This window comes from Petromyzon marinus, chromosome 25, assembly GCF_048934315.1.
Source record: "Petromyzon marinus isolate PM22_M1 ecotype Great Lakes invasive population chromosome 25, UKy_Petmar_22M1.pri1.0, whole genome shotgun sequence".
Classification (NCBI taxonomy): Eukaryota; Metazoa; Chordata; class Hyperoartia; order Petromyzontiformes; family Petromyzontidae; genus Petromyzon; species Petromyzon marinus.
In genome coordinates, this window is record NC_133691.1 from 5,323,233 (window position 1) to 5,348,094 (window position 24,862).

At 42.6% G+C, this 24,862-nt stretch overlaps 1 protein-coding gene across 2 annotated transcripts; it reads right to left on the reverse strand.

Moving 5' to 3' along the window:
• Window positions 1-2,072: 2,072 nt before the first annotated feature.
• On the reverse strand, window positions 2,073-20,325 carry LOC116945931 (protein disulfide-isomerase TMX3-like). 2 transcript variants are annotated; one of them, XM_032960625.2, is made up of 16 exons: window positions 20,216-20,325; window positions 20,024-20,066; window positions 18,563-18,602; window positions 17,363-17,486; window positions 16,591-16,636; window positions 14,176-14,256; window positions 12,767-12,866; window positions 12,200-12,277; window positions 11,834-11,900; window positions 8,762-8,860; window positions 8,291-8,345; window positions 7,711-7,764; window positions 7,411-7,467; window positions 7,010-7,187; window positions 4,994-5,062; window positions 2,073-3,142 (listed from the first exon to the last, which is right to left on the reverse strand). In XM_032960625.2, exons 1-16 carry the CDS (start codon window positions 20,268-20,270, stop codon window positions 2,561-2,563), a joined length of 1,728 nt encoding a protein of 575 aa, XP_032816516.2. In that variant the 5' UTR covers window positions 20,271-20,325; the 3' UTR covers window positions 2,073-2,560. The 2 variants fall into 2 exon arrangements, with proteins under 2 accessions (XP_032816516.2, XP_032816517.2); XM_032960626.2 differs by having other exon boundaries at window positions 7,058-7,187; window positions 20,216-20,324.
• Window positions 20,326-24,862: the final 4,537 nt, after the last annotated feature.

The window sequence follows — 24,862 nt, forward strand, 5'->3', positions numbered from 1 at the left end:
GGCCGAATGAGCTTACTGGGATGCACTTGTCAACATCTCCAAAATAAATCAGTTTTAAAAAAGGAACACCGCAAACCCATCCCAAAAATTGGCACGTACGCACTCTTGATGGCTTATTCAGATACTTGCGCTATTTCAATGGAAATATTACATTTTTTATTCGGTCATATGACATAATTAAAATTAATCTACATTTTTCTACTCCAGTGATTGCCCAATAACATTACTATATGTGGGAAAAAAACACTCAATATCGTTAAATGGAGAAGGTAGACGGGGAGGCTCAGGGGTACAAGAGCTCAGCTCGCACTTAATGAGGTCCTGGATTAAAATTCACACTGGCACTTGTGATTAAACCGGATTATTAACTGTAGCCCAGCCGAAGGGCTCGTCCCGGTAATAATGACTGCACGAAAATACCCCAAGACATGTTTCTTTCTGTACCCTATCCGAATTAATTTACTAAATACCATCTTTTAGGTATTTTTTAAATATAGATTTGACTTTCATGCGAAGAACATTTATCCATACCAGGGCATACGGGAAAGTCCACCCCTATTGTGTGAATTAAAAGAAGTCACTTGAAGCGACCTCAAGATTTCCACGAAAACTTGCGCAGGCCAAATTGTAACATATGGTCTGTTCTCATCGATGTGGAAAATCGTGATATGACACAAACAGCACAATTACAATAAAATTGGGAAGTGGACAGTAGTTGAAATAATATACAATACTCGACCGGCTACCCAGTCACTACTACCTCCAGTCCCATGGCTTTTAAAATAATTTGAGTCTGGTCCGATATCGGCATTAGCGGTGTCCTGAAGGAAGCTTTCTCCTGCCTGAGCTGCAGATGTTTAATTGTGCTGTTGGGGTATTGTGTATGAAGTGGAGTATTTTTTAAATATACATTTCAATAAAATAAACGCAGGTCCCATCAATTATGCAGGATGGAAAAATATACTTTTTCATGATAATGCGGTCCCCAAATAAAGCTGAACGCTAATATCTGCTTAGCTTGACCTGGCTTGCTAATTCACAAATATAAGGCAATTTACACTTGCCATGACAGCTGGCTGCTCGGTTACAGTGTCTAAATACGTTATTGATTCAATTTTACGACTGATATATCTTCAAAATGCATCTAAACAGGTCCCTGTCACGGACACCAATAATGGTCAAGATGCAAATGGTCACATTTGGCTGTTTCTACCCCAAAAAATTCCTATATGAACTATAAGTACAGTGCATTACTTTCTAATCAATCTATTACGTTTACATTTATTTGAAGGTTAATTATTTTTACCATCTGGAATGCTGAATAGAGAAATTCCTAAGAGTTTGACGTGCCAAAAAATTGGTCAGTATTCAGAGCCATTTTTTGTAATACTTGCAAATATAAACACATCTAACGTGGCACAGAGGGGGGGGGGAGTGAATATAATCACTATTAAGACGCTACAAAAAAGTGCTTGGAGTAGCAGAGCTGGCTCGTTAATTCGAACCCAGCCGTAATATTTTCCACAGAAGCCTTCCAACTCCCAACATCAAAAACCTACACGGAAAGACACTTTCGCGACTTGCGCAATAACATTCACAGCGCAGCCTCAAGGGACAATTGGGCTGAACATTGGAGTGCATCTATTCTAAATTTGCTTGCAGTAGAGAGAACTAGTTGCTACGAGCTCTTGGCCAGCAATTTATAGCTGTGCGTTGCTCCGGGTAGACTTACGAGAGTGAGTTTTTGGTGCCCACAGCACAGCTTGCTTTTATTTATGGGTGGCACCATTGAGGTAATGGTAGATTGCTGCCTAATAAGATTGCCACATTAAAACGGAAAAGGGACAAGTGTTTACATAATCTACAGAATTGTAATTTTGCCAAGCGATTGGAATATAGTTCATGAGTTATAAACATTACTCTGTAAGTATGCACAGATCATGCCAATATCTCTATTCATGTCTGTTTATAGAATAAGCCATATACGTTATGTAACAAAGTTTCATCCCAGATTAAACATTTAAATTAATTTTAAGACAAACACGCTAAAACAGAGCAGTCAACAGCTACGCTTAAAAAGCATTAATTTAATTTCAATAAATAGCATAAATAATATAGAGTACATAATTCAAATGCAATGCAGAGCTCTAAACACCTGTTTTTCAGGTCGATTTAAGGGTGCACTCTGAAGATTCCATTTCTATAAAATCATGCATAGCTGTGGCCTTCAACACATGAGTCATCATAGAAATAACACTATAGCGTAATGTTGCAGTGCTACACAAGGCAAATATTGATTGGCATTAACAAACCAGAGTGACCTCAACTTTACCCATGTAAATTTAACAGTTTATAAACCACCGTTACGTTATTTAATTGCAACAACTGCATGCAAAGCGTCCACCAACCTCTAAAAAATGAGTTTAACAAAAAAACCCGCATGCATTTCACCTGGATGAACAGCATGTTGTTGACGCGCTAGCATGCTATGACAAACGAGCACACATTTTCACCTCCATAAATTAAAACGCCTGGAGAGCACAACAGTTGCGAAGTCCCGCTAGTCAACATTACTCTCGTTTTCATGCATGATGACTGCTGTTTCAACCAGAGGCCTCGGTGGCCCCTGAAGCACCAACCTGTGCACATTCCTGTCCTTATCCTCCTCGCAGCCCACATTGCCACCATCATCATAGCCGTCATCTTCATCCTCGTCGTCATCGTCGTCAGATCCAGTATAGCTCTCGTCGTCGTCGTCATCGTCGTCATCATCCATGTCCTCGTCCACTTCTTCCTCATCCGTGAATGTGGCATCTTGTTCTCCCGTGCCGCTCGGTTCGCATGCGAGATGCTGCTTCAAAGCCGCCACCTCGTCACCGTCGCCATCAACACCACCCGTCTTTCTGAGACGCAGCCCGTCCCCGCCACCCCGGGCACTCTTCCACGTGTTCCCCGCCATCACCACGGTGCCATCACCATCATCCCCGTCGCCGTCGCCAGCCACCTGTCTGTCACGCGACGATGCCGGTCGAGGAAGAGGGTGGCCACGGACCCACAAGCGGCTGTAGCAGATGAGGGTGAAGACCACCACGGGCGTGCCGTACAGGAAGAGGCCAAGCAGCACAGACTGCTGGAACACAGCCTGCAAGCATCAGCAGCACGCAGTTAAGCCATGCTGGTACACAAGACAAGTGATACAAATACAGTAGAACCTCGGAGATCGAACGCACCAGAACTCGAACAAATCGGTGTTTGAACGATATTTCCGAACATTTTTTGCCCCGGAAAGCGAACGAAATTCGGAGGTCGAATGGGCAATCGCGAACCTGTACGGCTGAGACGCGTATGGCCAGCAGCGTGCATGACGCTTGCCCAGACAAAGGTTTTACCGTGTGAGAAGCTCAGTTAACGCGTAGCTCTCACCCAGTGCAGACCCGCAAAACATCGTTCCTTAACTTTTTCGTTAATTTCCTTTATTTTAGTCAGAAAGAGCTCAAGTGACTCACAGTTAGTGGCAGAAAAGAGAAAGAACCCCAGAAGGGCAGTTGCCCGACGTTATTATGGAAGGGGACTCCCCTTCCAAACAAAAACACCACCTCCTCCTCACCACCTTCCACTCAAGCCATCAACTATCCTTACTACAAGTAGAGTGAAGTTTAATGTTCATTTATTTAATTTATTCCATATATTTTTTCATTTATTACATTTATTTATTGTGTTTCTTGTTTTTTTGTATGATTTTATGCATGTAATTACTGTAAACTTCGTGTAAAAATGCTTTATGAGATTTCTTTTGTCTGGAACCAATTAATGTCATTTACATTAATTCTTATGGGAAAATTAATTCGGTGTTCGAACAAATCGGTGTTCGAATGGCCTTCTGGAACGAATTAAGCTCGATCTCCGGGGTACCACTGTATTTAATTGTACTTAACATGTGACGTATGTTATCTACACACCTGCTGCCATAATTGCTGATGAAGAAATCGTCCAGAATGTGCCCGATGTCATCAAATTTTAGAAGCTAAGCAGGGTTTGGCGAGCACCATGCAACATGTGTTATTGGCTGTTGCAAGAGTGTGTTGTGGGCAGTGGAGCGCAGTGCAATAAAATCCAGTTGTACTAAACTGTGTACTTTACTCCATATCAATGTTTTCCACCTTCAACCCACACTGACCAATGGCGTAGGGAGGCCTTCACCCAGCAATGGATTGAAAAAAGGATCTCTGTGTACGTTAACATAATTGTCCTTTTGTTATTGTGAGAGACAACAGCATTTTGAGACGTAGTTTCATTTAGATGCTTGGTATTTCACTGCATATTTTCAGTATAAATTAATGTAATAAATCAATGTTACTTTTAAAAGTGCGATAGAATACGCATGATTAATTTCTATTCTTAACCACATGGGGTGTGAGATGGATGTCAAACCCCTCATCTTGGACTATTTTTTTTGCAGGCAGTAACAATTTATATGATTGTTCCGCTGGCTTATTAAGCAAAATTCTGAATTTATTTTGACAAAGTCTATTGACATACTTCAAATTCAGTATTTTACACAAAGGTAAATACGCTCCTGTGAGGTTGCATCAACAGTACTCACAACGATGTATCAAATGAATGACTTCCCTTCTTTTGCAAGACCATTTGTCTGCAGCATCAAATGATAACTTGTGAATTTAGAAACATCTTTACAACAATTGGTCACGTAAAAATAAAGCAGTGCTTTGTAATAAGCACACAGCATGTTTTTTGACCGGCATGTTTATCGCCTTGAAGTTGTGTTGTTTGAAAACCCCAGAAAAAGACTGCTTGAAAGACAGGATAAGCATGTGTTAAATTACTTCGCCATGATCGCGGAACTGAGGTCGCACAGGTTAATACCAACTTTAACGGAGTCCGGTTAAAAAGGTGCTCAGGATTAAGCAGAATGAATAGCCTAGACGTAACGGAACTCCTCGGTTTCCAGTTGCCGTGAGCGTCAATCTCTCACCGATATCACCGTGGAAGCGTCGTAGAGCAGCCTCTTCATTCGAAAGTAGGGACTGTTCCCTCCGTGAGCCTATGGAAGAGTTGGACATAAGAACACATATGAACCTTATGGTGGGACCCCGGGTCCCATAAGCCCCCTGCTCTCGCATAAACATTATATTATAATGTAAATAAAAACTTTGCTCTTTTTCACCAACGGGTTTGAAGGATGGTGGCAAGTGTTGTCTTGTTAAACTATGCCTTTAAAACTGAAAACTACTTACCTGCAGTACCTCTATTTAAATACACTATCAAAAACATTTTTAACATCCCTCTGTCAATCATCGTGTTTCTCAGTGTGGATTTGTGAACACACTTTGTAAACAGTACATAAAATAGAATGCGTTTTCAATGCGCTGTTCATATTATAACAAACGTTTATACCAATGTTACTCTACAGAGTAGTGGGTCGCCGCTCCTCTTATCTAGATTCATATGAGCGGTATGTGGGGGCTATAGCTTAACCGCAAAAAAAAACCCATCTTCACAGATGCATACGGACAAGAGAAGTATTATCAAACAGGAGGAATTAACGGGGCAACGCATCTCAACTGTTAAATATCTGCAGGTAATAGGATTGTCATCGTTTGATCCTGGCTGCAGACATTGGTAGGTCACAAATAATAATGAAGAGAAGGGAGCAGTTTCACTGTTTTATGCATAGGACTTAAGTGGTGTGGGCAGTTTGAGCAGCTTCGGATAAGACTTGTTATGATCCTGCCCATACCCGAGCATGGAGTGCATTCGCTTGTTCAGCTCTTCTGCGCATTCGTCCTCGCTATGCTTGGACGACATGACAACAGAATGATCCGCGCCAGGTGGGTCGCGGCGTTTATGTGCGCGGTGGGACGGAGTCGTCAAAATTCAATTAATTAATTACGATTTTTACTTCTATTTACTCGGGACCCTGGGGTCTCGCCATAAGGTTAATATGTCCATGTGCTTCCAAGCGTTACAAGTGTAAGGCTCATTAGAGGGCACATATGTATGTTATACATACACATTGCTGTACATCTACATTTTAACGATGAAGAAAATTAACTGGCTATGAAAACCAAAATGGTAATGAACCATTTTCATTCCTCTAACACATGTGCATACTATGCACAAGTCTTAACAAAACAATATTTTCCCCATAGCCTGGAAATAACAGTTGATGCAAGTGCTGTAAGCAAGCGCTTTATATATCCTTCTACATATTGGAATGTAACAAAGATAAGAGGGATCACCAGACTGCTGTTGAGGTTTATCAATTGAAGAGTCAAGGGTTTTTACATACGCTTACACATGTACACAGCATAATCAAATACACACGAAATCTACATTTCAAATGATGCTGGACAGGGCAAATTAACTCGCTGTGAAAAAAAAATGAATCCAAGTTGTTTCTCTTCCTCTAGCACTTCACCCCTACAAAACACACAGAGCTGTCAACAGCTAAGCGGCGTAGGGGAGGGCAGCCGCACTGATTGATGTCACATTGTTAGGGTCGCGTGAAAAAGGTGTGCCTTTCCTGTGTTTTTTTTAGTGTTCCGAGCCACTCGGTCATGTTTTGCCCAAATACTCTCACCCTGAGCAGCATGAGGAACATCTGATGGGGGGAAGGGGTGGTAGAGGTGGGGGGGGGCAACTTATAGAGATGTGGAAGCAAAGATTTTTTAAAAGTCAGGCTGAGAGGTGAATGTGGGGTAAAAAGGTGATGCACAGGGTGAGAGAACACCACAGGTGCAGCACTAACACCGCCATGTTAACTTCACATTCTACTAGATGCTATAAATATGACGAAAACAGTAATTGTCACCATAATCATCCTTATCTCAAGTTCTCCCTTTGGCAGTTTTTGTCCCCACACCAACCAGTCCCCCAGAGCTCACTGCAGTGGAGTTTAGCCATGCCAAGTGCTTATTGAAGGACAAAGCGGTCGTTTATTGATTGCAAGTAATTACCCAAGCCTGTCCCCCAGCACCCAATGACCTACTTTATCTTGGTTTAGTGCTAGGAGAGACGCTTCCCCCAGAGGTCTGACCTCCAGTTTCCCAGCCAGGTTGCTAGTGATGAAGGTGAAGAGGTCCTTGGCGGAGCGGAGGTCACCCTCGGGCAAAAAGAACTGCTGGGACGAGGTGTTCACAAGAATCACGCTTGGGACGTCCACCACGCTTGCGACCACATGGGAAGAGGAGAGGAGGGGACAGAGGTACCATTTTTTTGTGTTTTCCGTCAAGCCTCATCTACAAACATGTGTTTTGTGTGTTTTTTATCGCAATCACATGTTTGTCATAAACATTTCCACCATGCGATTGGGCCTGGATGGAATTAGGACTTTGGTTTACATTTACTTTGTGAGCTTACTGTTACATCGTATGTTGTGGTTGGCCTTACCTCATGATCAGGTCATTGATGTGAATGTTGCCATCTGTGTATCCGAACTGAAATTGCCTGCAGTGGCATATGGGGGGGGGGGGGGGAAGGCGGTGGAGAGTCAGGATTCGAAGATGTTCAACAGGGAGTGTGCGGATAAGATGACAATGCATGAAAGAGCCAGTCAACAGATGAGACCGTGTGTCAAGCGCCCTTCCCTGTATATTGAGACCCAGTGGAGTAGGGTATGGAGTGGTCGAGGTAAGTGTAAATCTGTTCATTGTCAAGGAGCATGTTGAGCGCAGTGTCTCTGTGACTCACTTGTGAAAGTTCCTCCTGTAATTTTTTGACACTTCTTCCACCATATATTTCAGCCTGTTTCAAACAACATTAAGGCATCATTACATCAGCCTGAGGCCAATAGTTGCTTGTCGGTAGCACGTCTACTCAAAAAGAGACCGTGAAGCAATTATCACCCTGCACCACTTAACACCACCGTTTCCGGTAATTACTGTAGAGTATATTTTTTATTTAGCGACTTATTTAGATAATTATTAGTAGTAACATTTCACTATATAATGATCGATTTTCCATTAAATGTGCTCTCAAAAGGTTTGCTCATTCTTAAGAGCGATTTTATTTAATCTTGTGGCCGACACTTTATCCGTAGGAACGCATCTCCAATATTATAATGGAAGTCAATGGGAAAATAGGGTTTATATACAGAATTTCGCTTTGCAGACAACTTTTCAGGAATGTAACTGTTTTGTATATTGAGAGATGCCCGTATTTACATCTCTATTGTGAAAATGTGCATGCACTGTGAGCTTAGGAATCACTTTTAATTAATGAATCGGTTAATCCTTACACTGCTGCTTAACATTAAGTGGTAAAATTTTACCTGTTGTCATGTTTAATGTTAGTTCCACTCAAGACTGCAAGGACCAATGATTTTCCTGCAAGAAATAAAAATGATCATTTACATCACTCTGTTAAAATCATAAGGTGAATCATAACATACATGCAAACCAAGCTCCATTTACTGTCATTTTGTGGTGAATTGATGAATACAATAAATACTTTGAAATGTATTTATTATTTGTTGAGTCAACCCCATCAGACGGTCAGTGTGTGCATTGTTGCCTGCAATGAGACTGAACAAACCATATCTTAAGTTTACACTTGAAATGTTACAGGAAATACACATTATGACAATGCGTTAGGTTAGGGCATGACTGCATTGACCCATCCTAAGACTCATTCCGCTCATGGCCTCTCTGCTCACCTAGACTGTAGCAGCTGAAAATACACAAGCCCCCTTGTCAGTAGATCTATCCCCCTGGGCTCGATGCCAAAAAATGCACCCGTGTACCTGTGTCAGCCAGGTCATGCAGAGTGATACTGTCGATGAACAGGAATTCTGGGAACCTCTCCCTGTTCACCCACTCCTCCAAGCTTCCGTCTTCAAACTCTGTAGTGGTAACAAAAGTATATTTTTTCAATTTCTTTTCAAGCAATTACAATTGTGTTGTTTATCTAATTTATAAGATGAATAATCAATTAAATGCAAGGAGTAATAATTAATTTTGTATCAGAGAATGCATGGGCAAGAGATTATTTTCACAGAAATTCAGAAAAATCTTTCCAATGGCTTTTATATACATCAAAATTACACAGTAGGGGGTGCACTTCCCTACAAACTCTGCTATATTGTCACATGAAAGTCAATCCCAAAAGTATTTATATTCACTCCGAGTTGAAAATTTTGCCAAATCAAGTTGAATATCAATGATATAGTTATCAGCGACCATCAATGGCACTACACTTGTTGCTGCCTGGTTCCCAACCCAGGAACTGGTGCTGACTCAGTCCCCTGACCTTAGGCCAGCTGGCCACTTGCAGCCAAAGTATGTTATACTTGCTCCCAAAATTTTTGAAATGTCACCAATTGATCACCAACAAATGTGAATATAAAAACATTCAAGTACCAAGAAACTAAGGAGAAAGCAATGGGGATGTTTATGCAGTTAAGTTGGTTCAGCAAAGTTTTGGAAGGCCATTAACTTTGATGCAATTTTGTTCAAAGTAACACATTCCAGAGCAGTATTTCAGTAATCCTGAGAAGGCTGCCATTTCCTTCAGGATTTCTTAATCTTATATATTTTGTGCAGGAATTTCCTACAATGTTTATGATTGAAGAGGCTTTTCATTTTTCCAGGAGATATTTTTTGTATTCAAGAAAGTACATGCTATTAATTAGGTTTTACGTCTGCATGAAAAATGCACAAGAGTTGTATCAAGGTAATGGTTGAAATGTACTGAACCAAACTTCTATAACATGTATAGCTTGAAAAACACTTTGGTAATGACTACCATTGCAGCAACTAAAAACTACGCGCTGTGTTATAACGTATACAGATTTGAGACCACCTTAAAAAAAAACTTCCAACTTGACTGCTAAATCTGAAAAACATTTAAAAACCACAACAAAACAATTGAAAACATGACCTAAAAGCAACAATGTTTAAGCCATATGTATCATATTTGGCCTTTTAGGAGTACATACAATGACACGTTTTCAATAATTTATCCTATTAAATACCAATGAAAATAAATCATCGGTATTTTTGTTTTCATGCAAAAACACTTTAAATTACTTCAAAATAAGTGTTTAGAGATTGTTTCATGACAAACACAACAGTTAAGCCTCAGTTTCTTATATAATTTTGAGTGCTTTGCAATTAAATGTCTATGGGACTTCAGTGGACAATATGACCTCTCAATAACCCTCACGTCCCTCTGCTTCAAGATTTCTCCAGCTTCTTAACCCGAACAGGTGTCAGAGTCCATAATTAACTTAAGGCTCCATAATTATCTTAGCCACATCTGCTGGCGCTTCAGTTTGTGTTGAGATATGCCATTTAAAAAGGGAGCTCTGCATGCCATAGGTTATGTGGGGTCCGAAGGATGATGTCTATTCTAACGTATAAACGTGAAGGCTTTTTTTCAAAAGGATGTAATGTCTGAAACCGTGTTGTTGATGCAAAAAAGTGTTTGTGAAATAAAGTGGGTTTTTAAATGCATATTTCTCAGAAACAGGAAAAATTCCAATTCAGCCCAGAAATGTACTATATAAAAGATTTGGTCTTTGAGTAATTGATTCTCTTCCAATTGGATTGAACAAAGTACAAAAAAAGTTAACTGACAAAACGACTAGAATGTCTACTCTCAGTACAGTATAAGTAAAATTCAACTCTGCGGATCATGCAGTTTAAATGTGTTTCTTTGCTAAAAATGGAAAAGCGAATGAATGTCCTAATTACTGTATCTAGACACAAGTGCATTTGCTGCAGAAAAAGACGTCTGTTCTCAATAACTTTGTACAAACAGCGCCTCCCAGTGTCAGACTGCGGCCATCTCAGCGATTCAAATTCGATCTCATTTAAAAATAAAACCTAATTTTAGTCTTACGATGACACATTTCATTTTTAGAGGTAAGTACAATAAACTCAAATTTTCACTCCAAAATTAACTTGGATTCATTCTATTCTATTCTCCCATCTTCCAGAGCTAACCAATCATGTCATCCATCCTACACGAGTTCCAGTAGCTGTGATTTAGATGGCGATTGGCCATGTGGTTCCTGGAAAGCTATACGGTCAAGGGTTAATTACTGTTGGGAATTAAGTGGCAACAGAAGTGTAGGTCTGTTCATACAAATGAGTGATCTACTCTTGGCGTCTGCAAAAGTCACACAACAGCTGTGGCTGGGTAATTGATGAGGATCCACTTGTTAAAGCAGTAACACAATATGTCCCTCAACACAGGGCCTCTGTTTTTACATTGCATTATAGGGACAAAGCAAGTTTATGTTGAGCATAATGTATTTAGATTACTACTTAATTTATCTTTGGTTATAGTTTGTTATTCTTGAGTGTTAAAACACGGGTTATCAAACTTTCATTGGCAGACAATGTGCACAAAGAGGCGGCTAAACGCTACAGAACGGTTAAGCAGAGCCTTTCATGATGGCCAATCCGGGAAACCTCTTGGGCATTCTGGGAGCCTCGAGAGGGGCTGCATGCCACATGTGGGGAACCCCTGAGATACAGCACAAACAACCATTATGTTGGCTACATGACCTGGCACATCCGCAGTGCCACTGACCCCATTCTTAAAACACAAGGCTGTGGACTGCATTTTAAAAGGCATGGGGCTTCAAAGGAAAGGGACGGGAAATAATGTAATGGGATGGGGTGGGATATGGGACATCATGGGATGACTGCGGATACACCAGAGTGGAATTATACAAGAGTGGATTGTGATTGTAGATATAGTGTGATGGGAAACAACATCATGCTATAGAAATGCAGGGATGTTGAACAAATAAAATAAATTAAGAGGTGCAATGAGTCTTGTACTCTTGCATGAGCTGTAAAAGTACCATCGAAGACGTAAAATGTTTCATCCTTGAATGCAAGAACAGCAGGCAGCTCGTACAGAACTACGTCCTATTGAAACAGAGACACACCATACTGGTACTGTCATTTGCACCCTATTAGCCTCTACTCATCAGTACATTAAAAATTGCTTGTTATAATGCACAACCAAATTTAGCAACACATTTGAAATGAAATAATTCAAGATATCACAAACTGAACTGTGGCACAATTCTATTGTTCATGTTGTAGTTATCAACCAGTACACTTGTGTAAACTATAAATACGGTAGAAATGAACGAATTAACTCTCGAAGTTCGATTGAGTTAATTTTAGCATGCAGTTTATACACAACACTAACGTGCTCTGACCTCAGGAAGTGCTTCCTTGGTTGCAGAATAGAAGTATGTGTAGACGATCAATTCGGTGGCAACTTCAAGGTATTTCTCCTGAACGGCAGAATGGAACAATAAACAAATTGGGTCAGAGGCACCGTGACGTTACCTCTTGAATTCCAAAATATACCTTAATAGCTCTACCATGTCCATTTTTGGTACATTTCCGTATATATATATTTAAGCATAGACAAACAAAGACAAAAATCCCACGTATAGCCTTAGAAGACTTTTGGGGCAAGTGTTATTAGTGAGTAGCACCTATGATGGGGGTGAGTGGGTGGCCAACACCATGCCTGGCCGCTTTTGTCTCCCCAGTGGTGATGTTTACACACAGCACCAGGTACTCATTTTAGGCTGAGTCAATCTAGGGGAGGCCCAGAACCGGTTCAGATAATCGTCACTGGTGATGGCCATGAGCGGGAATTGAACTCTGGTCGCCGGGCTTGTAGCGCGGCACGCTAACCGTTGCACTAACGCTCCCCAAAAGACACACTCACAAGCATACATAAGGATAATATTCTCATTTGGAGAGTGGTTTACCTTCAATGGAGACTCTCCACCCACATATACAAAACACGTGTCGTGGGCCTTCTGTGCTTTCTCAAATGCTTCAGGGCTAGACAGGGAAAGCACAGTTGGCCTGAAGAGACAAAACAAATTGTTCTTACATGGGAGAACATATTTTAGACAACAAAACACACGCAACAATTTCGGGATGTTCTCCCACATGGTGCATATCTATTGCATTGTGTATATCACATGTGTAGAGTAATAGCGCCGGCTGCTGACGGAAAGTGGTACCTGCAGTGTATGGCAGTACACACGTCAGCAGGCGACAGTATATACGGGGGAAAAGACAACTAAGGGGAAGTTCATTCAGGGGTCCATCTGGAAGCCCCGGAAACCTGCTAGTAGGTTCCAGAAGGGGGCGGGGCCAGGGCGGAGCAAGGCCACGCTGGCAGCATAAGAGGGAGCCCTGAGCGAGGGCTCGGGGCTGTTACTGGAAGTGGATCCCCTCGCCGTGCTGCTGTTCGTCCACCATCGTTGCCGCCGTCTTCACCATCACGGGGCGCCGCTAGTTAGACAGCCTGCCAACTGTTCCAGCTAGATAGTGCCGCCGACAATAGACGGTTGTGTATATAATACCTGTAAAATAGTGTGCACCCACGTAGGGTGTGGAGAGTCCCGATTGTGTGCGAGAATAAAGGAAGGTGCCTCCAAGTATTTCTGTCTCCGAACTGCGTCACTACACATGCTTGACAAATCTTGATTAGGAGCATCAACATCATGAGAATCAATGCATTGGCGCCATATAAAACGGAAATAGAATAGACTTTTTTAAGACTGCAAACAAGGGAAATAAACAAACCTTTGGGTTGCCTTTAGCTGTGTCAAACCCTCACCAATCAGGAATGCTAACTAGATAATTTCAGTGAGCTTAATGGTTAGATGTTTTTATTGTTTGGCCTGTTATTTACACAGACCATGGATCAAACACTAAAAAGTATACAAAAACCATGAGGACGTACACACTTGAAATTACATTGAGACAAAAAGAGGAACATATGGATCAGAGAACACAAAGTGAAGACATATCGACTGTTAAGAAAAGTGGGCTTTGGTACGACATATCGTTTGAAGGGATTAGGGCCGATGGATCAGATTGGTGATGGAATTATATCAAAAGGAGGTAAAACACACCCAGGAATGTAACAACCACAAAGATGGAGCAATGAGAGTTACTAATGTGCAGAAGCGATACATTACGGTGATGTGCAGAGGCCTTCATCCAGCAGTGGATATATCATGACCGATTATGATGAGCAGCATAATTAATGCTATGAACATTTTTCAGAACATCATTGAATCAGTAAGCCTGACCTTGCGTAAAAGTGTGATTGCAATTCAAATAAAATGTAAAACGCTTGACTTTTTTGGGCATAACTTACCCAGACACTCTGTTGGCAAATTCTATAATCTTCTCTTTGCTGTGTGGCCCTCTGTAGTTATAGGCCAAGTCACCCTTTATCCTGGCAAAGAAAACAAACAATTAACTACTTTACAATTATGTATTTGTGTAATGAGAATCCTGAATGATTTATATTGGTGCTGAAACACTTTTAATAATAGGTGTTCATTGATTAATATAAACTCCTAAGCACACAACGTCCATAAAACTGCTGAGGTATTGTTTATTAAGTCGTATAAGGTGTATGTAATGGGTTCATGTGATCCCTTTAGGTATTAAAGCTGGTACATTTACCACAAGTTAAAAATAATCGAGTCATATCAAATGATAATGCTCTGAAGTGTAAAATGGTCAAATCGTTACACTCTTACTTTGAATTAACATTAGACATATGACTCGTTAAGATGCTTCATCTTTAAGCCCAAATATGTAACGTCAATTTTTTCCAATTTGTATATGAATAGGCCAATAGGTTGCTAATCCAAAATACTGTACCCAACGATTCAAGGAAATTGGACCATGAACCCCAATGGAATGGGCACAAGGACAGTTTTATCTGTCTAGGAGCGGTGGAAAAATAAATAACAGAAAGGCATTCAAGCACTGACGCCAAGGAGCCCTGCTGCCCTTAAGATGTGGTTATCTTTCCCTAAGTGACATTATTCGTGGCATCGTATTCTGGAGGGCTGGTGCACTTGAGTGGGTTTACGCTATGTAAACCCATGTGGGAATGTACTCTGCCAGCCGTCTAAAAGTCCCCTTGATAATATATCAGAAGCATCACCTTACCGTTTGTTTTACAGATTTGTAAGATTCTCTAACGGCTGTGGAAAATGTATGCCTTTGTGTGTCAGTATTTGTTCATGGTAACATTCCTCAATAACTTTCATATATGAGCAGGATAAGAGTCTATAGAGACAAAATTTTGTCTTTTTGAAAGGAGACTTGCTCTCAATTGTACAATATAAATTGTACAATAAGAGTATGTAGAGTATGTAGAATAAGCAGGCGATAAGCAAATGAAATGAGACCTTCATACCATCAGCATGCATGCAGCAGTTCAATGCTGCCATTTTACGTGGCGTATTCAGTATAACTAGCCTATGACCGCATCACCAGATCTCAGAAGCTAAGCAGGCTCCTGCTTGTATACAGCTTGGGTGGGTGACCACCATGCACACCTGATTATAGAGGCAACTACGGAGCTATGTAATGGGTAGCAGAAGGAATTACAGCAAAATACATTGTTGTATTGTACTTTCTATGCCCCACGTATATGCTTCTCACCTTCACTAATCGGCACTTGACCAGCGTGGTGAAACCCATCACCCAGCAGTGGTTTGACAAAAGGTTTGTACATTCACATTCAGTATGTCATTTAACGTTAGTATTGGCATATACATTTAACAAACCAGGAGTTCAAGCTGTCATTCCACAATAACATATCATTTTAAGTAAAAACATATTGAACCTTCTAAAGTAGTTATGGTTTGTGCACTGCAGATCATAAATAATGTCAAGTTTTCAGGTATTATGAAACATGACATGATAACACTTTATCTGAGCACTGCTGGAATAAAGTGAAGCTTAAACTTTATGTTTGTGTTATATCCTTTTCACAGGTGTTTACGGAACTCAGTGATGATTTCATCTTAAATGGCAACAGCTGTTGAGATTACATAGGGATTCACAGGTTGTTTAACGGATGTCTACATTATTTAAAACTTCCACTCACAAATCCCACTGCATTACCACTTCGAGTCGCTTTTAATCTCTCCGAGTGCCCGGACAGCCATCCACATGGTCGGCGTGTAATCACTGGATTCCTTCATCGCTTAGTGATGGCTCATTTTCCAGAAAGGACCTCTGGCAAATGTGTCAAACACTGTATGATGTAGATGCTATAAATATAACCGTTTGGTATATTTTCTGAGATATTTCCTGTTTAAGTTATTAATTGAGAATACACGAATTGCAGGATATTTACAGATTATATGTATGCACGTGTTTGTTTGAATATAGTTATATATGAGTAATTATAAGCAATTGCGGCCAACTTGAAATTAAAATGATCCAAAGTGCCATCTTTCCATGACAATATTGTATAGGTGAATGGAAAAGGCTGACTGATGTGGAATTACACTGTAAGTTGTCCATCTCTGATAAACCAAGAACAGTCCCATTAAGTTTGAGACAGCTTACTGTCTCCATTAATGGAATCCACCCCTTCTTGAGCTTGCTAACAGAGTGGGTCCAATGTTAAATACCACAAGGTTTTGTGGTCTACCACTGTCGAAGAGTACACAGAGTGGCGTGACTAATGCAGAGCTATAAAGGACCAAGGGGAAATCCCATGTGGAGCGCGTTCATGACCAAGTGGGAAGCACACACTCACAGTTTGATGCTTGGGAATCCTCTTGCTCCAAATTCTGAAGCCAAGGCTTCAGAATGCAACACAACAGCAACATTATTTTAGTGTCACGATCTGTAACAAGTGTACCATTACCACCACTATTATTAATTCTGCTTTTTAAAGTCACTTATTTAGACCTCACAGAGTCTCAAGACTTTATCAGAAGGGTCCTGCTGCATTGAGCTGTTTGGCCAATTTCACATAAATGTTTTTCATATGGATGGAGGATTCGGAATTCATGGAGGAAACCCATGCATATGAAGGGCTCACACTCAAAAGTTCCACACCAATGGGTTCACAACCCATTTGGTGTGCAGCCATCTTCTGGCCACCTCATAGTCGAGTAGGTTTGGAGTTTCACAAATCTATGTGATTTACCAACCCTTGCCATCAAAGTGCTGAATTTCAGGTATGTGCAACCCTACTCTGCTTCATGTTTTCTGGAAAGGGAGAAATTTTGCCACACCAACAGTTCCTTAGATAAACACGGGTGGCACAGAGGTCAGTGCACAACCGACAATCAGAAGGCTGCAAGTTCAAATTCTGGTCAGAGGTACATACAGCCCCCAAAAGTTAAATTCACTGGGTGGGCCACAACCAGGCAAGAAACATCCGAGTTAAACTGAGCCCTGTTGGCACATCACATATTTAGTCGATGTGGATAATGGATACACACTCAACCCATGGACCCTTGGGCTTAGATGGAACCAGCTCTGAAAGTTCAAGTTAAAGCTTTACAATGACAGGAGCTCACATGAATGCTTGATGGCGTCCATCTTTCCGACTCGCACAGGCGAGCCTGCCTCGTGTAAGCCCAATGCTACGTCCCTCCAAACAGGGTCCAGCTTTTTGCAATGGCTGCACCATGGTGCGTAAAACTGCAAAGAGAAAAAACCATGTCAGAATACACCGTCCTCGAAATAAAAACACCTGCCCAGTGCAAACATGGATCCGTTGCTGGCCTCAATGTTTAGACCAGGGATAACTGTTATCATTCTATCTCTATGTTTTATTATATACCTTTGAATAATATATATTGGAAATCATTAATGCAGATTTTTTTACCATTTCAAAATGCAGGCAACTAAAGAAACTGCCTCCAAATGTAATCACCATTGAACTGTTATCCTTAGCCAATTGGCTGGCTTCATATTCAAGCATTAAAACGTTAAAATCTATGTAACACGTATGGATGAAGAGTAATAACAATGTGTTGCTATTTTAGTTTTCTAAGTAAATGTTTTATTAGTCATTAAACTTCTTTTGATTTGTTGTTTTTCTGCACGAACATTTTGTACCACGATATTATTTGCATGGATCTTCCTTGCAAAAAGAACTTGACTCGGTCGGCTCCCATCTAGTTATAAGTTTATCATCAGTAGTAGTATGTTCTATTCATCACCATATTAAGGCATCCCCACCGCCATCCTTCATGGACCTGTATGCCACAATCCATCTCTTGTCCACACATGAGATAATATCATATCCAAGGAGGTTGTCCTCTCAAATTTGTTCTTTCCCTTTGGCTGTTATCCATTCACCAGCCTCAAGTCATTGGCCATCATCCCTTTTATCAATGTGTTTAGCTGAGGCTCATTTTTAACAGTACTAAGAGTCTACACTCGTCTCTTAAATAAAGTGTTAAATAAAAAATACAACGAAATCAAATTAAGATAACAAATGCGGAGAGGTAGCACAATGGCTAACACACGACACGATGAACCAGCGACCCAAGTCTGATTCTTGGTCATGGTGAACATCATTGATAAGTAGTATCCAAACCGGTCTGACCTTTAACCAACCACACCAACCTGCATGGGCTAAGTATGGTTAAACAACCCTCGTAACGAACATGGGTGAGGCGACTTTTATCTAAGAGTGCCTAAAGGGGCTGTACATTATTTTTTTCAAAACGCAAGGAAGGTGGTGGCTCCTTCGATATCCTGAAACTTACATTCACAAGCCAGGGTTCTTGTTGTCTCAGATCATGTAACCTGAAATGAAAGGGGGGCATTTTAAACACTTGAATATTAATACACCGTGCATCTATACTGGCACAGAACGCCCGCCGACACGATGGCTTAAACACTGTAAGGGGCCGTCCATAAATGACGTCACGCGATTTTGAACAATTGTTGACCCCCCCCTCGTCACACGGCGTCACAAAAAGTCAGACCCCCCTCAAATATGACGTCACAAAGCTCTGCCCCCCCCCCCAAATAAATAAAAAATGCTTCAAATCGCTTTAAACTATTGTCATTGTACTGCGTATTAAATGTGGCGCTGCACTCTGGTATTGTAGGAGAAAACATGTATTAAAAAGTCTATTTAATTAAGCAGAACGTGTTGTCTATATTTATTTAAAGTTGCGCATTTTGATGTGACGTCACATTTCTCAAACCTCTCCCCCACTCGTCACACATCGTCACAAATGTCTGACCCCGCCCCCCCCTAGGTGCGTGACGTCATTTATGGACAGCCCCTAACCACTTTGTAACCACAGGGTACAGAATTAAAAAATCTGTGCCAACATTAAATATTTTGTTTCATGAAAAATGTCATGCTACAGTTTAACTTGTGAGCAGCAGAGGGCGGCAGTGTACGGCACGACACAGTATTTGTAACGACGGTACTGTATGTCAAATGTAGGTTTTAAATCCGCTTGGTTTTCGAATACACTAAACCAGTTAATTATTTTTTTTTAAATTTAAAGCTTTCGTGACTGCAGGGATTCATAGTCTGGTTCTTTCGGTACAGTCACGTAGAAGGGAAACAATAAAATAATAAAAATGTAAAACAATAAAATTCTCACGACGTTTTCGACTGCAACACAAGCAATCATCATCAGGTGTGGAAAAAAACCACAACAAGAAAAGAACCAAGAACACAGTTAATTAACGCTGCCGATAATTGAGAATGCCAACAAAGTACGCTTTTTTTTGGTACACGGTGCCAAAAATTAAAACATACGAAAGAAAAACCAAATCTAACGTAGCAACAAATAACGCCAATCCGCAGCGCAACAATATCCCATTGTTTTTTTTTTGGTCGTGTACCGCATTACGCTCCCCGTCCACGCGTTCCCGCATCGTTCATCAACCTGCGTGGTGAAGTATGGCCAAGTAACCGCTCCCACAAACTCACACGCGGGACGTGCGATTTAAAGGTTCGTCCGGCAGTGGATTGACGCAAGGATCTTGAGCCCCGTGTAAGAGGTGTAAAAAAACAACGCCCGTCGGTCAACAAAATCCCACTCGCGCCACGGATGCCTCTACCGAATCGAGCCAACCGACCACGTTTAAGACGAGACACCGTCACGTTAGTTCGTAAAAAAAACCAAACCAAAATCTGTTTTTTTAAATTGAATTACAACATTTAAACCCCCACCGCAACCCACCCCTCCACTTCAACTCACGTTGACGTCAATTCGACAATTTCGCCTCCCGCATTCGCCAGCACTGAGGGGAATAACAAAGTCAAAACAACCACCGTCACACAAAACAAACAGCTCACGACGGCGCCGTACTACCATAACCCCTCAAATGTATAAGCAACGGAATTAGCGAGTGAAATGTCGTCGTTAGTCGTCGTTATCGTCGTGACTTACCGAGGAGACACGCTCCCGCCGCCGCTATTGCCACCGCAGCTGCAGCGGCAGACATCGTCCTCTTGTCAATCACGCCACGGGGGGGGGCGGGGCTAGGGCCCTGTCACGTGACACGGGATGAAGACGGTCGGGATCGCCATGTTGGGTAGGGGGTTAGGCGGTTGGGTAGGGGGTTGGGTAGGGGGGTGTTTCAGTTTTCAGTTTCAGTTTATTTATTTTGGTATAGCCCTGTGAGCCATTCGGCTCTTGAATCGGGTGCAACCACAACAAACAAAAAAACAAAAACACGAACAAGAAAACATCTTAAAGTGACTATGTGACTGTGCAAACAGAAAATCCATGAAACAAACAGCAAAATATTGCTGAAAAAAGCACCGTACACCAACGCTGTGTGCAAAAAAATCCGAGTGGGATGCAAGTCAAACAACAACAACCACAAGAAAACTTAGATTAAGGTCATCAGTCTAACTCCGTACTACAACAAGACAAACATGTCCAAACCAAAAAACGTTTTCGAAATCACCAAAAAATAAAGCCATAATTGCAACGTAACAGTGATCATAGGGACTGTGACCGAATTTTTACAATAAACTACATAAATAACATGTAACACCAAATCCTAGAGCCATAACTGGCTGCATAAGTTACTCCACAACAACAGAAGCATCAGTCGGAGTATCAAATTTTTCAATGCACCTTTAAGATCAGCATGCTAAATCAAAATACAGATAAGGCACATTTAACCCAGGAAGCACTCGTAAAAAATGCAGTGTTACTTGGAGTCATGGGTTATTTCATTAACTGTGTAACAAACAATAGTATATAGTAAATTATAACCTTGATTGATCCTCTTAACAGGGTGGCATATGGTAGGCAGGCTTCATCCATTGTCTGCACCACACCCCCTCCAGCTCCCACACCCTGGGTCAGCTGCCCCCTTCCATGTTCTGGAAACTGTGAGCGAGGTCATCCCATGAGGACTGCCGGGATGAAAACCAACATGGAAGGAGCCAGGCTGGGGGCAGCTGTGCTTTTGGGCTAGTCCCGTGTGTGGTGTGGTAAGGTTATGTGTGTGGTACTTGTAGTGTGTGTGATGTTGTTTGGCAGTCTCCTGCCAACCAAGTAGAGGACTGTCCACTGCTCATGGTGCCTGGAGCCAGAACCAGTCCACCGGACCTCCTGAATGCCAGAGATCCAGGCGGTACCGGTTCACCTCCCAACAGAGGAGTGGCAGCCTCTCCTCCAAGTGGCCACTCACAGTGGTTTACTGCAATTTCTGAAGGAACCCCGAGGGTACAAGTTTCAGTCTCCTGGCTACACCAATTGGGATTTGGCCAGAAGACGTCATAGCAGCCTCCCCCCCCCCCCCCCCCCCGGGGCCTCTCGCACAAGCTTAGTTAGAGATTAGATTTGTGGTTTAGTGCCAATTGAATGTGGAGGGGTTACCAGCCCCTCGCACCGATCCAAAGCAACCCTTTGGCCACTGTGGTGGCTACAAAAGTCATGAGGGAAATGGCCAATCGAAATTGGCCCTCCCCCCATGACACTGCTCACCACAGCATTACCGTCCGGCACCAATGAGGTCGGGGGTTGTTTTTGCCGGACACTCACATACACTTTCAATCTCAATCACACACACGCAATCATGCGATCACCCAGCCACACCACCTCCACCACCATCTTTTATCCCAATTCCATCTCCTCTTCCTCCGTCTCCTCGTCCACCACCAACACCATCTCTTCCTTCATCTTTTCCTCCTCTGCTTCTTCCTCCATTTTCTCCTGCTTCAACACTTTCTCCTTTACCTCATCCACAACCTCGGTCCTCTCATCAGAGACCTGGGTGAGCGGTGAGGAGGATGGTGGCTGCTCCGGCTCCGCTCGTTCATCAGCAGCTCCAGAGCCCTGCATACTGCCAGAAGTGGTGGTGGCCATGGTGGCGCTGACATTGCTGGTGGCCACCGTCTAGAGCCAGATGTGAGCCAGCACCTGTGTGGGCATCATGCGCTGATCCGGATCCCATCTGGGGGTCATTTGCTGCGGATGAGGGCGGAGGACAACACACTCCACCTGGTGCTAGACGCGCCGTGCTTCCGACCTCCAGCTTGGTTCGTCAGCAATAGCGATCAGAGATGCCCTCCACATCAGAACGCCGCAAATTAATTCCAGCACGAAATCCGTCCAAATCGAGACTGGGGGCATGCCCTGTTACACCCCTGTGCGCGTGGAGCTCGCAACCCCCGACAAGTTAAATATTTATTTTAAACAAAATAGGTAATAAAGGCAAGATTTTTAATAGCACACGCTTTTATTTTCACTAAAAAGAAGCAAATTTAATTATTTAGAATTGACTAGGTAATATTTCCTTTAAATGCATTGGTGTTATTGAGTTTCGAATCTAGAAAGTTATTGAGTTTGTTTTGAGTTAGGGCGCTGGACATATCCGCGGAAACAACTGGACATCTGCGAGAGAAAAAAAGAGCTTTACAGCTCATCGGATTCCACCCGCATGAAGACTGTGGGCTGTCGCGGCGGATGACGTCACGGCACCTCCCCCACCCAGCGTGGCGATTGCCACACGCGTACACTCAGCACACAACGGGCACGGGCTTCATATCCGAAGACGCCGATTCGTCTAACACCAACAATAACCGCCATTCGCCACTAAGTGGCGGTGGCGTCACCACGACGCTTGTGCCAGGCTAGGTGCACCTTGAGGCTACCACGTGAAGTGTCGAACGCCCGCGCGCAGGAGGTCACGGGGCAGACCCAGGTGCCACGGGTCGACTGACTGAGATGACTGGCTGATGCACCACCTGTGCCCCCCACTGTGCCAACCTGCTGTGCTTTAGCCACCCGGCGCTCCGCTTGTTGTTGTGAGCGTCGCTCCTCCGCCCTCCGTTGTTGTTGGAGGGCGACTGCCTCCAACTGCCCAGTAGCCTTAAGGTGCACCTAGCCTGGCACTATCCCAATAGCGTCCTTCACGAGCCTCCTCCACAGAGGCCGATCTTGACACCGCTGGTACCAGTCATCGGCAAGTCCACTCAGCTCCACGTCCTCCTGTACCACATCATTCCATCTCTTCTCTAGCCCGTGCCTCCTGTACCACATCACTCCATCTCTTCTCTAGCCCGTGCCTCCTGTATCACATCACTCCATCTTTTCTCTAGCCCCGTGCCTCCTGTACCACATCACTCCATCTCTTCTCTAGCCCGTGCCTCCTGTACCACATCACTCCATCTCTTCTCTAGCCCCGTGCCTCCTGTACCACATCACTCCATCTCTTCTCTAGCCCGTGCCTCCTGTACCACATCACTCCATCTCTTCTCTAGCCGTGCCTCCTGTACCACATCACTCCATCTCTTCTCTAGCCCGTGCCTCCTGTACCACATCACTCCATCTCTTCTCTAGCCCGTGCCTCCTGTACCACATCACTCCATCTCTTCTCTAGCCCCGTGCCTCCTGTACCACATCACTCCATCTCTTCTCTAGCCCCGTGCCTCCTGTACCACATCACTCCATCTCTTCTCTAGCCCGTGCCTCCTGTACCACATCACTCCATCTCTTCTCTAGCCCGTGCCTCCTGTACCACATCACTCCATCTCTTCTCTAGCCCCGTGCCTCCTGTACCACATCACTCCATCTCTTCTCTAGCCCGTGCCTCCTGTACCACATCACTCCATCTCTTGTCTAGCCCGTGCCTCCTGTACCACATCACTCCATCTCTTCTCTAGTGCCTCCTGTACCACATCACTCCATCTCTTCTCTAGCCCGTGCCGCGTCCGTCTAATATTAAACTTGAGACCAAACATTTAAAACCACTACCGCGTTACGAATGAATACTTTTATACATTTTTCTTGACTGACCTTAACAGTTCTTTCGGTAAAGTCACGTAGAAGGGAAACAATAAAATATTTTTATTTTATTATTATTTTATTGTTTCCCTTCAACGTGACTTTACCGAAAGAACCAAGAATATGAATCCCTGCAGTCACGAAAGCTTTAAATCAAAGTTGTAAAGGTGATTGAGCATTTGGTGTGTGTGTGTCTATAGCTGGACGACTATGGTGTCTTTTCTTTCTTTTTTAATTTCCCCCCGAATTCGATTACGGATCGCTATCGGCATCGTGCCGTGAGATGAGGCATTGGAGCGCTAGCAGGGCAAAATTGACCTCAACAGGTTTATTTGTGTTTTTTACCACGTTTCATTTGTTTTATTTTCTTCTTCTTTCTCCTGTCCTTAATCTAAGTTCTTGTGGTTGTTGTTTTTGTTTGACTTGCATCCCACTGGGATTTTTTGCACACAGCGTTGATGCTTTTTTCAGGAATATTTAGCTGTTTTTTTCATGGATTTTCTGTTTTGCACAGTCACATCGTCACTTTAAGATGTTTTCCTTGTTCGTGTTTTTGTTTGTTTGTTGTGGTTGCACCCGATTCAAGAGCCGAATGGCTCACAGGGCTATACCAAAATAAATAAACTAAAAAAAACTAAACTAAAAAAACCCTCCTGTCAAATTTTGATTCAAAACACCTGATGATGACCGTTCGTGTTATGGTCGAAACGTCGTGAGAATTTTTATTGTTTTATATATATTATTTTATTGTTTCCCTTCAACGTGACTTTACCGAAAGAGCTAAGAACCTCC

Excerpts from the sequence above, each read along its gene's own strand:
- LOC116945931 (XM_032960625.2), bottom strand. The coding sequence starts at position 20,270 with ATGTCTGCCGCTGCAGCTGCGGTGGCAATAGCGGCGGCGGGAGCGTGT. Across the intron at positions 16,637-17,362 it reads GGACGCCATCAAGCATTCAT|CCTTGGCTTCAGAATTTGGA; the intron begins GTGAGCTCCTGT and ends TGCATTCTGAAG. Across the intron at positions 14,257-16,590 it reads GGATTCCCAAGCATCAAACT|GATAAAGGGTGACTTGGCCT; the intron begins GTGAGTGTGTGC and ends TTTCTTTGCCAG.